Here is a 13,106-nt window from a genome sequence, read left to right on the forward strand (position 1 = left end):
GTACTATGCTAAAATCTAATGTTTTCAACAGAAAACTACAAACACTTGTGGGCACACCAAAGAATGAAGATAGAGATTGACATCATCACAGAAAACTTCATTACTTACCAGACAGTGTTAGAAATTCATTTAATTGAACTTCTTAAATTTACAATCCTGGCCAAAAAACCCCCTCAAATCTACTTAGCATTTTCTTACCTAAAAAGACCTATTTAACACGGGGTGCCTGGGTGACTCAGTCAGCATCTGACTTCTGGCTCAGGTCATGATCTCATGGTTCATGGGTTCGAGCCCCGTATCGGGCTTGCTGCTGTAAGCGCAGAGTCCACTTAGGATCTTCTGTCCCTCTCTCTTTGCCCCTCCCCAACTCGCACACGTGCACTCTCTCAAAAATAAATAAAACAGTAAAAAAACAAAAAAACACAAAACCCTACAACATAATATAAACCTTACTTTAAGAATTAGAGGTATGGAACACCTGGCTGGCTCAGTTGGAAGGAGCACAGAGGGTCTTGATCTCAGGGTCGTGAGTTCAAGTTCCATGTTGAAAGTAGAGATTACTTAAATAAACTTAAAAAAAAAACCCAAAAAACAGAGGTATATTCACAAACACAATAATTAATCTGTCACTGTAAGATCTACAATAACCACTGAAGATCAAACTATCGCAACCGGCTCTCAAACTCTTCTTTTCGTTCTTGGGAGCCCATTTTTCCACTATTTCTACCAATCTCTAGAAACTCTACCCCCTGCTAAAGTTTTCTAATAAACACACACACTCAAAAGAAATGTCATGTTTCCATTTCTGTTGAAAGAAAAAGAAATGTGGCTGAACAAAGACATGGCAGGATACAGTGTTAACAGATTATCTCTGGGCAGCAAGATTAAAGCTATTTTTTTTTTTAATCATTTTAGGGGTATCAATATTTTCTACAATGACCAGGCATTACTTTTATATGCTTAGTATATCTTGGAAATCAATTATTCTATAGGTAAAGGAGAAAAGATCAAGTATGAGAACTTAAAACAAACAACTCAATGCAAAGCCAAGTCTTTGTAGTTGCTAAGCTGTATGGTGAACTCTGATTAGCAGGCATGAAAAAAAAATTACCTTTATGACCCCTCCTAGTTTAGCATCAGCTACGGCCAAGGGTTCATGAGCTTCTTTTACTATTTTCTTCAGAACTTTCTTCAGCTGCTTATTGATTTTGCCCTCCATCAGAGCTGTAAATGCTTTTGAGGAAAAAGAAAAACCAAAGAATTCTCAAGTTTCTAATTTTAAGAACTTAAGCTCTCATTTAAACTTAAAAGATAAAGCAAAATAAACATTTCCTTTTACCTTTCAAAAAGGGTGAATTTAACATTACTTCTAAAATGAAATGATAAATGTAAAAAACACTGAAGGAGTTACACATTTGAATTTCATCTGATCTTCCCACCCCCATTTCAGCTCTAGAATTGGGAATTAAAGCAGAACCAACATTCCTTTCCCTATGTAATAGGAAATCTACTCTTGAACTCAGAGCTAAAATCATAAAACGTTAGAAACAATCTATTCTGGAATCAAAAGTAAATTCCCTCTCCTATATCATTATAAACAAACTGGCCTGTAAAAGGAGTATATTCATTTGGAAGGTCCTGCTGCGGGGTAAGGATGTCTGAGTGGAGGGCTTTTGCTAATCCTGATTCAGATATGTCATCAGGCCTCTGCTTGTAAACCTCCAGTGATGGGGAATTCCCCACTAAAGACAGCCTCTTCAATCTGAGACTGCTTTCATTTGTGGAAGGTTCTAAATCTGCTAATTTGGGGCGCCTGGGTGGCGCAGTCGGTTAAGCGTCCGACTTCAGCCAGGTCACGATCTCACGGTCCGTGAGTTCGAGCCCCGCGTCAGGCTCTGGGCTGATGGCTCGGAGCCTGGAGCCTGTTTCCGATTCTGTGTCTCCCTCTCTCTCTGTCCCTCCCCCGTTCATGCTCTGTCTCTCTCTGTCCCAAAAATAAATAAAAACGTTGAAAAAAAAAAAAAATTAAAAAAAAAAAAATAAATCTGCTAATTTATTAAGTCTCACTATTCTTTAGGCTTACACTTAGATCTTCTGGACCCACATGGACTGACACCTCCTGTTATCTGTGCTGGTTCTGGCTGAATTTAAAGTACTCCTGGCAGGAAGGAATTCTGTCACAATTTCTAAGGCCAGGCAATTTATGCTTTATCAGCCAGGTACCTGCTCTTTCATGACCACATCTCCATCCATTTGAATTACAAGTCCATTTCACCTGTTGTCTGGGAAAATGAAAGGTGAGGACAAAAATCATCTGGCTACCATAAAGCTCTTACAGAGGTTGAGACACTCTAAGAAGTTGAGACTCAAGCTATTTTTGTTAGGTTCCAACCATACTGTACAATACTGACTCCTTATGATCTGCCTTTCTAATAGGAGTTATCTTACTTCCTTTTATAATTAAAAAATTTCAACTTCCAGCTTCTGTTCTCAATCTTGCATACCATCATTTTTACATTTAAAAAAAATATTTATTTTTATTCTTGAGAGAGAGAGAGAGAGAGAGAGAGAGAAGGGGACAGAAGATCTGAAGCGGGCTCCCAGCTGACAGCAGGGAGCCCAATGCAGGGCTTGAACTCACAAATGGTGAGATCATGACCTGAGCTGAAGTCACATGTTCAACCTACTGAGCCGCCCAGGCACCCCATCTTTTACATTTTAACCTGGAGTTTTCCTTTAAAAATTCTTTTCTTATAAGCAAAAATTTCTACTCTAGATCTAATGCTTAGATTGATCTTCCCTTTATTATGAGAAAACCTGTTAATTACTCTTCATAATATGTATTTTTTTGTTAAGTTTATTTTTGAGACCAAGGGAGAGAGTGTAGGGAGGAGGAGAGAGGGAGAGAGAATCCCAAGCACGCTGTGTACTATCAGTGAGAACCCTGATGGAGAGCTGGATCTGGGCTGCCCCTGTAATATGTATTTTTAAAAGATGGCAAACAGGGGCACGTGGGTGGCTCAGCTGGTTAAGCATCCAACTCTTGATTTCAGCTCAGGTCATGATCTGACAGTTCGTGGGATTGAGCCCCGAGTCAGGTTCCTGCCTGACATTGCAGAGACTTCATGGAATCCCTGCTCTCTCTCCCTCTCAAAACAAATAAATAGACTTAAAAAATAAATAAATAAAACATGGGAAACAGAGATGGTGATGAAGTTAAGAGGACACTGAGTCTTGGGGCACCTGGGTGGCTCAGTCGGTTAAGTGTCCGACTTCGGCTCATGTCATGATCTCATGGTTCGTGGGTTCGAGCCCTGCGTCGGGCTCTGTGCTGACAGCTCAAGAGCCTGGAGCCTGTTTCAGATTCTGTGTCTCCCTCTCTCTCTGCCCCTCTCCCACTCGCACTGTCTCCCTCTGTCTCAAAAATAAATAAACATTAAAAAAAAAAATAGAGGACACAGAGTCTTTATTCTACTTCACTAGCCACTTCCCAGTAATTTTCCCACTTCATCCAAATGTAGGCTGGTGCCAAATTTTTCTGTGGCATTTGGAAGACTTGCAACTTGAAAATTAGACCGAGAGTAAAGATAAAGCTCTCCATACCAACAGCATATTTGAATTTCTAGGACCAATATAAATTCTTTTTTTTTAATTCAATCTTTTATTTAAAAAAAAAAAAGTTTATTTACTTATTTATTTAAGTAATCTCTACACCCAATGTGGGGCTTGAACTCATGACCCTGAGATCAAGAGTCACACTGCCCCTCCAACTGAGCCAGCCAAGCACCCTAAAGACTTTAAGTAGGCTCCACATCCAATGCGAGGCTTGAACTCATGACCCTGAGATCAAGAGTCTCATGCTCTACCAGCTGAGCCAGCCAGCTCCCCACCCCCACCTCATATAAATTCTTGACATCACAACAGATCAGACTGTTTCTTGGGCTACGGAGTTTTAAATGTACACTACCATATCTATAACCACTCAGTTTTGGTTTTGTCATACTATAATTGCTTTTTACAGGGAGTGGGAAGTTAATTTCCAGGAAAGACTACTCTCTTAATAAGGTGATGTTGAGTTTCTGGTAAAAATAGATGAGAAAAGGCAGATTCCTGACAGAGCTCACTACTTTCATCCCTTTATCCAAAATATTTATATGCTAGAATCTAGCAATTTGACAGCGAAGAACAATATAGTCTCTGCCTTCCTGGAAGGAAGATGGGGGAGGGGGGCTGACTTTAAATTCTTAGCTAGTATGGCATTTTAGCCATTTATTTTACAGTATTTTAAGGTATACCAAAAGCTCAGTAGGGAAATGAGATACCTCTTAAGCCTCAGTTTTTCTGTAAAATAGTTATTAATATGTATCCCACAGGACTGTTTCAAGGATTAAACAACAATTTTGAAATGATGAGTACAAAATCTGACACACACTACATGATCAACATATTAGCTATTAATAGTAAAAATCTGGGGGCACCTGGGTGGCTCAGCTGGTTGAGTGTCTGCCTTTGGCTCAGGTCATGATCTCACAGCTCGTGGGTTCAAGCCCCATGTCGGGCTCTGTGCTGACAGCTCAAAGCCTGGAGCCTGCTTCAGATTCTGTGTCTCCCTCTCTCTCTGCCCCTCCCCGACTCATGCTATTTCTCTCGATCTCAAAGATAAACATAAAGAAAAATTAAAATAGTAAAAATCTGCTTCATGTCTGGGTAGAAGTAGACCATTTAATATGGACTGGTCAGAAATAGCCCAAAAAAGATTAAAGAAGTAATATGCAAAAGGGAATTCAAAAGAAGTCACTTGGGATCAGGGCCACTGCACTTTATAGCTTCAGCAGGAGCTGTTCAAATCAGTCTATGTGAATATTGCACACCCTACCTGAGTTGGAAAATAATGAACACAATCTTTTTCTATAGAGTTTTAGCAAAACTCTACCCATATAATTTTAAAGCTGTGATAAACTGATCTTTTAAAAAATTCTCTAGGCAGGGAGGCACCTGGCTGGCTCAGTTGAAAGAACATGCAACTTGTGATCTTGGGGCCATGACTTCAAACCCCAAGTTGGGTATAGAGATTACTAAAAAAAATAAGAACAAAAACTAAAATTTAAAAAATTATCATTGTTGTGCTTTAATAGCTCTATGAGGCTTTAATTACTGACTTACTGATGCAGCAGCCCTAGAACTCTTTTTAAAAATTAAAAAATTGGTCTTATTGGGTCTTTCTTCAGCTACCCCTCTGCCAATGTTGGGGCGGTCTATTAATATTCTAGCATGTTTAGTTAGATTCCTAATTTTAACAAGAGAATTATACTCCTCTTTTGTGGCTGATGAACAATATTATTTGGGTCTATGATATTCTTGCCTAATTATAAGCCATATTCTTTATAGTCTACATTTTCAGGTTATACCAACAAGCAGTTGGCTGACTTAATATATAGAACTTAAGCAACTGAAAAATCCATGATTAGAATTTTATATCCAGTCTTCTTATTTTCCCTAACACTATGGGCAGGGGGGAACAAGCTTGTTAAGACCAACTGCTTATTAAAGCCAAACCTAGATGATACACCTTATTACTTTATGTCTGTTCTCCCATTATGAGGACTGGTTGAAGGATATGAGCCATCCATTCTTCATGTTCCCTTCAGATTAACTCTTAAGGCTCTGTGTAGGTTTCATACTAAAAAAAAATCCCCAAAAGCTGCTTTATTATTATTTCAACTGTGAATCCTGGCTATTCTCAACTTTACCCTTGAATTAAAATCATCAGAGGGCTGTGCACTTGACTACATTACCTTGGTCCCTTGTAGAACAGCTTTTACTGAATTGTGCTTCAGCATTATGCTGTTGGTTTCCACAGGGAGATCAACTTAACCACTTCTCACACTCATCACATGGGGGGGAACAAGCCCTATGGTGAAAAAAGCTAACTCAATGTTGTCTCAGTGGTAGTGACGAATTAGAGTTAGATCACTTAAATTCAGTTCCAAAAAGAATGCATCATTGACAACATTGAATAAGGTTAACTCAGGCAACTGAAGCACATAATCTTTTGATAAGAATAATACATTGACAAGATTATAAATAAAACCAAAAAAAGCTAGTCTTTCACTTTACCTGCTAATGCTTCTGCTGTATCCTGAAATTTCTCAAAATGTTTAAGCTTTACTCTAGAAGGAAAAAAAAAAAAAAAAGAAAAGTTATGAGGGCAAATTGATTCTTCAAAAGCCATATATTTAGGAAAGAGGTTCTGGACTGTTTTCAAAGCATACACCAACAAAATAAATTTTCCTGTCACTGGGCATGAGGGTGCAAAGTTAGATAAATTCATATTAAAACAACTAGTTTCTCCAAATACTAGGTCATTAATGTCTGGACTAAGAGAAGATTGTAGGGTTTGAAGGAAAAATAGCTAAGAGGTTTGGTACCACATCTCAACCACAGGAAAGATGTTGAAGCCTGAACATAACCTCTGTTGCTTAAATCTGGACACAGATGCCTTTTACTATATGGAATAGGAGACCTTAGAAAAGGAATTAAGAGTACCTCTCAGGTCAGGAATCTCACAACACTGATTTGTCCATCTAGTACAAATGTCATTAAAAAATAGCTAATGGTCTGGGAATGCAAGCTGGTGCAGCCATTCTGGAAAACAGTATGGAGGTTCCTCAAAAAATTAAAAATAGAACTACCCTACGACTCAGCAATTGCACTACTAGGCATTTATCCATGGGATACAGGTGTGGTGTTTCGAAGGGACACATGCACCCCCATGTTTATAGCAGCACTATCAACAATAGCCAAAGTATGGAAAGAGCCCAAATGTCCATCGATGGATGAATGGACAAAGATGTGGTATACATATACAATGGGAGTATTACTCAGCCATCAAAAAGAATGAAATCTTGCCATTTGCAATTACATGGATGGAACTGGAGGGTATTATGCTAAGTATTAGAGAAAGACAAAAATCATATGACTTCACACATATGAGGACTTTAAGAGACAAAACAGATGAACCTAAGGGAAGGGAAACAAAAATAACATAAAAACAGGGAGGGTGACAAAACAGTAGAGACTAAAAATATGGAGAACTGAGGGTTACTAGAGAGGTTGGGGGGGGATGAGCTAAATGGGTAAGGGACATTAAGGAATCTACTCCTGAAATCATTGTTGCACTATATGCTAACTAATTTGGATGTGAATTTTAAAAAATAAAAAATTAAATAAAAAAAAGAACTATGTTGCTTTATTTCCAAATATTTGTATTCTTAAAACCAATTTACTATTAGCTTGTAATATATTTCTGTTGACATTATAATATATGCCCTGTGAGATTTCAAGCTTTTGAAATTTACTGAACCATATTTTATTACCCAGCATATGGTTTATCTTAAAAAGCATTCCATCGGAAATTGAAAATAATGTATGATACGGAATTTTGTGAGGTTTATCAATTACATCAAGGTATTCATTATTGTTTTTATCTAATCATTCTATCAATTATGAAGACAGTGATATAAAATTAATCTATTTTGTCTATGATTTTCATTAATACACTGTCAGTAAGAAATGTGACAAATAATTCAGGTGTATTTCTTTTTAGAAGATAAATGAGACTTAAGCTCCTGCTGTTTAATAAACTCTTCTATAAACAACAACAACAACAAATAGCTAATGGTCAAATCTGACTCCTGTTACCCTTATTTTACTCTCCTTCTCCCCAACACACTTATGTGGAAGGTAACATCATTTTATATTCAACAAAAATATACAGTTAATTCATAATTCATTGTTGTCTCAGTGGTAGTGACGAATATTTGAGTTAGATCAGTTATATTCAGTTCCAACAAGAATACATCATTGACAACAATGAATCATGTTAACTCAGCCAAATGAAGCATACAGCCCTTTAAAAAGAAAAACTAGTCTTCTATTGTCCCTAAAATAGTATTGTCTTAATTAAGGAAGGTTTTCTTATCTGCCAGGGAACAAAAACCCTGGTGATCCCTTAAATACATTTAACAATACAAAGATTTTAGGAAAAAATAGTAATTTCAACTTATTGTGCCTCACCCCATCCCCATTTCCACCCTTTTGAAGTGGCATCTGTTGGTGTCTATGCCTGCATAAACGCATACACAGATCTAAGAGAACCTTGAAACAATGGGATCACATATGTATCACTGAGAAGCATGATTTTCTTGGTATACCACAGTCCTCTCCCCAGGTCACCAAAGGATCTATAGATATACTACAATTTATTCAGCAATTCTATTACTTGGGCCCCCTGGTTAACTCAGCCGATAGAGCATGCAACTCTTGGATCTCGGGGTCATGAGTTCAAGCCCTGCGTTGGGTGTAGAGATTACTTACAAAAAACACACCTAAATGTTAACTAAATTCTTAGTTTCAAGATGACTTACATTTTATTTGCTTTCTCTGGAGTTTCAAATTCTTTCCATAAACTATCAACCTCTTGAAGTTTCTTCTCATTCAAAACCTGTAACAAATATTTAAATGGCATAGTTTAGACATATATAACTACACTCTTCAAGTACAACTGTACATGTAAAATGAGAGTGGTGAAAGCTATGTTCTCATTGAAATAACACCATTTTTTTACCCACCATAAATGCGTGATCAAATTAGCAGCTCAAGTACCCCATTTAATAACTGGATGGAATTCAGTTGATGACTTTGTTTAAAACTTCCCATTTTGAAGGAGTCACTAACACCTTCACAAAACATGTTTTTTAATTTTTTAAAAATATTTATTCATTTTCGAAAAGAGAGAGAGAGAGACAGAGCATGAGTGGGGGAGGGGCGAGCGACAGAATCTGAAGCAGGCTCCAGGCTCTGGGCTGACAGCACAGTACCCGACACAGGGCTTGGACTTACAAACCGTGAGATCATGACCTGAGCTAAAGTCGGACGCTTAACCGACTGAGCCACACAGGCGCCCCAGCATATGTTTATAGAACAACAAAAGACTTTATTTCCCTACTTTCTAGAATAAAGAATAAATTTTATTTACTGCTTATGATCACCCTAACATCAAAGTACTAAGGATTTCTCTAAAACTGAGATACTATCAATTTTAAGATACATCCTGTTACAAGAAAACTTAAAATGAAAAGGGAAAAAAAGGGGCACTTTAAATCTATGAAACAGTCATTAACAATTAGGCATACATATTTAAGGCTTTTTGACGGTCTTCTCAACATTTTATTTATGCATACTTTTCAGAATCACACTATATACCATTTAGCATAACACGGACACAATTATAGGTTTTGACAACGTAGAATTAGACTGTATGAAAATACCACCATCTTATGCTCTTATAGAAGTTTAAGGTCTTTCTAAATTTTCCTTATTCTCCTTCAGAAAACAGTTTTGTATGTACACATGTTGTATTTCTATAAGACATACTTTACTAGACGTGCGGTTAATTGATCATATAGGAAATGCATATTTTATATTTGACAGATGCTACCAAATTGCCTTCAAGAGAGTCTATTAGTTTCATTTAAATCAAGAGTTAAAAGGGGCGCCTGGGTGGCTCAGTCAGTTAAGCGTCCGACTTCGGCTCAGGTCATGATCTTGCAGGTGAATTTGAGCCCTGCGTTGGGCTCTGTGCTGGCAACTCAGAGCCTGGAGCCTGTTTCAGATTCTGTGTCTCCCTCTCTCTCTGCCCCTCCCCTGCTCACACTCTCTGTCTCTCAAAAATAAAAACATTAAAAACAAACAAACAAACAAACAAACAAACAAAAAGAGTTAATAAAACATTTCCCACACTCTCACTAATTCTTGATGGGATAAGTCAACTGACCAAGCATAACACAGGGTAGACTCAATCCTAAAAACCATTTCCTCTGTATTTAACATCCTTGAAACTGACATGCCTTACAATTGATGGGAGATAAATTTAATTAGCAGTGCAAAATAATAGCATATTAAATTTGGTGAAATATAATACAGATATTATGTCTTCTTGTGGGAAAAATACTCAACTGATAAATTTAAAACTATACCTTACTGATAAACATTTTATCAAATCCATTATCACAGAATATTTACACAGTAAGATTTATTGCCCAGTTACATCTAGTGTATATTTTTGTGATAAAACATAATTACAATACTTCAAGTTGCATTTAATTTCTGTCAGACAAGTATGGCAAGATGATTTTAAGGAGGATTTGTTGTGGGGTTGCCTGGGTAGCTCAGTCAGTTGGGCATCTGCCTCTTGATCTGGGCTCAGGTCATGATCCTAGGGTTGTGGGATCAAGCCCTGCGTTGTGCTCCATGCTGGGTGTGGGGCTGGGCTTGGGATTCCCTGCCCCACCCATCACCCTCTGCCCCCCTTCCTTAAAAAAGAAGGGGTGGGGAGAAGGAGAGGGAGAGAGAATTTGTTGTGTTCTTTAAATTTAATCTCACACAGCCAAATTACATATATTCACAGAACTTGAGAAGTCAGTCAAAACAAATCAAAATGAAAAAACTTAAAAGACCAGAGTAAGAGCACTACATGATCACAAAACATAGTGTTTGTATTAAAAAATTACAAGCTGGGGTGTCTGGCTAGCTCGGTCAAGAGAGTATGTGACTCTTGATCTTGGGGTTGTAAGTTCGAGTCCCACGTTGGGCACAGAGTTTACTTAAAAATAAAATCTTTACAAAAATTACAAGCCACTAACAGTTTCTTTTTTTGTTTTTTGTGGGGTTTTTTTGTTGTTGTTTTTTGTTTTTTTGTTGTTTTTTTTTTTTTTTTTTTTTTTTAGAGAGACAGAGAGCAAGCGAGCAAGTCCAATGCTGGGCTTGATACCTGAGCCACCCAGGCACCTCTAACAGTTCTATTTTGTGTATCACCAGAACTTCCAACAAATCTCATGAATGCACTGAAACATTAACTGTTACTTTTTGATTAAGTAAGTTCATAGAATAGTTCTAACTTTTGGAAATAGTTTTAGAGAATGCAGTTAAACCATACCCAAAAAGTTCATGAACTGCCGAGAGGATATGTATCAAACAGGGGACATGACTCATGAGTAAAATCTACATTTTTTCCTAGTTGAAAAGCAAGATAACGTTTGGGTAACAACTGGCATAGTTAAGAGATATTATCAGCATTCTAAAAGTAACAAGGGAAATGTAATGAAAACATTCATGACTACTCAAAGGTCTCCAAAGACTGTTACAAACAAAACCTTGTTACTAAATGTTTCCAATTGTGCTACAACTTACTGAAGAGAACATTACTAATAAAGACAGTCTGAACAAAGAGATAACTGCTACATTTTCTGTAAAATGTGCCTCAAATTTTAGTCATTTTCAGACAGAGAAATCTAAAAACATTTGCATACAAAGTCCATTTCAAGTTTTATCATTTTGGATTATGATACAATAATTTCCATTTCCAAGTAGAAACGGTGTGTAGTTATTACCATTAAAACATTTAGCAGGCTGGGGAGCCTGGGTGGCTCAATCGACTTCAGCTTGGGTCATGATCTTGTAGTTTGTCAGTTTGAGCCCTGCATCAGGCTCTCTGCTGACAGCTCAGAGCCTGGAGCCTGCTTCAGATTCTGTGTCTTCCTCTCTTTCTCCCCCTCCCCCACTTGTGCTCAGTCTCTCTCTCTCAAAAATAAATAAACATTAAAAAAAATTTAGCAGGCTATTATTGTTCTTAGTTTTAAAACTGGTCTTTATATCTTACACATACTGTAGAGAGCAAGATGGTCTCTCAGGTCAAGCAGTAACTTATGTCACAAGCAACCAAGGGCATTCCACTTAAGACCCCATACTGCCGAAACCAGCACCAGCTGAGACATACTCAGAAAAGATAACCAATAGAAACATAAGAGGTTTGTCAATCAGGACTTATTAAGTCCTTTTTAAAATGGAAGATTTCTGCAGTAAACTGTCAAAACTTTCTTAACACTGACCCTTTCACATCTGACCACATCAAAAAGGTAGCTGCTGTCCAAGACCCTGCCTGACTGATCTCTGAACAAAATAGAGATCTTCCACTGCTTGACTATAATAAGCAGTAAGTTCTGTGAGCTGACCTGGACCAGACCAAGGCCACATCTCAACTGTGCAATCAAAGACTTCCTTTCCCCCGTTCTACTTTATTTGTTGTGTAACCTGTCTTGTGCTTTGCTTTCTGTAATGTGTAAGAAGTCAAGTTAAACAGGTAGTGAAATGTTGAGTCTGGAATCCTGAACCTGAGTTATAATTATACTAACCTTGCTCTAACACTGAAAAAAGCTGATACTGTGGAAAGACACAATTCATTTGTGCGCCTGCCTTCACAGCATGAGACACACTTACTTACAGATCAAACTAAATATCCATGGGGCTCCTGGGTGGTGCAGTCAGTTAAGCATCTCGACTAAGGTCATGATCTCACGGTCCGTGAGTTCGAGCCCCTCGTCAAGCTCTGTGCTGACAGTTTGGAGCCTACAGCCTGCTTGGGATTCTGTCTCTCCCTCTCTCTGCCCCTCCCCTGCTTGTGCTCTGTCTCTCAAAATAAAATAAAATAAACTTAAAAAAAAAACCCCTAAATATCCAGGATTTGCTTCAAAACAATGTGGGGAGGGGAATGAGAGAGGACACAAAATGGGCCTGCTGAAGCTGAGTAATGGGGTACATGGAGAGTCTTTATAATCTTCTACTTGTCTCCTTGAAAACTTTCACAATAAAAAGTAAAAACAAACGCATCCCACAGCATGCCAGATAGTCCTAGGGTATCCTCCTCTATTCCACACAGGCATGAAATTTATAAGCAGGAAAGGGCACATTATTATCAAAAGTGACTGTCCCTAATTTTCACTTTTTAATTGGTTATTTTGAGACTCCCTATGTTTTATTTAAATATTCAATGCTGGAGTGCCTGGGTGGCCCGACTTGGGCTCAGGTCATGATCTCAATGAGTTTGAGCCCTGCACTGGTGCAGAACCTGCTTGGGATTCTCTCTCTGCCCTTCCCCCACTCTCATGGGTGTGTCCACGTGCGCTCTCACAACATAAATAAATTTAAAAGAATAAACATTCAATGCTAACCTAAAAAAAATTTTTTTAATCTTTATTTACTTTTGAGAA

At 37.9% G+C, this 13,106-nt stretch overlaps 1 protein-coding gene and 2 non-coding genes across 7 annotated transcripts in view; all 3 read right to left on the minus strand.

The window, feature by feature from the left end:
* NOP58 (NOP58 ribonucleoprotein) overlaps window positions 1–13,106 on the minus strand; it is a 33,866-nt gene that overhangs the window by 17,349 nt on the left and 3,411 nt on the right. For 2 of the 5 annotated variants that reach the window (XM_049615160.1, XM_049615162.1), the window contains exons 2-4: window positions 8,427–8,503; window positions 6,118–6,170; window positions 1,112–1,233 (exon numbers count right to left, since the gene is read on the minus strand). In XM_049615160.1, coding sequence (XP_049471117.1) covers window positions 1,112–1,233; window positions 6,118–6,170; window positions 8,427–8,503 — 252 coding nt within the window. Of the gene's footprint in view, window positions 1–1,111; window positions 1,234–5,795; window positions 6,091–6,117; window positions 6,171–8,426; window positions 8,504–13,106 lie in introns of those variants that run through there. The other 3 variants (XM_049615165.1, XM_049615161.1, XM_049615163.1) reach the window with 3 other exon arrangements.
* LOC125912015 (small nucleolar RNA SNORD70) lies at window positions 5,931–6,017 on the minus strand. The gene has a single exon (XR_007454583.1). It is a non-coding gene; the product is annotated as a small nucleolar RNA SNORD70 (small nucleolar RNA).
* LOC125912014 (small nucleolar RNA SNORD70) lies at window positions 7,789–7,877 on the minus strand. Its single transcript, XR_007454582.1, has one exon. It is a non-coding gene; the product is annotated as a small nucleolar RNA SNORD70 (small nucleolar RNA).

This window comes from Panthera uncia (genome assembly GCF_023721935.1).
Source record: "Panthera uncia isolate 11264 chromosome C1 unlocalized genomic scaffold, Puncia_PCG_1.0 HiC_scaffold_3, whole genome shotgun sequence".
In the NCBI taxonomy this organism is placed as follows: domain Eukaryota; kingdom Metazoa; phylum Chordata; class Mammalia; order Carnivora; family Felidae; genus Panthera; species Panthera uncia.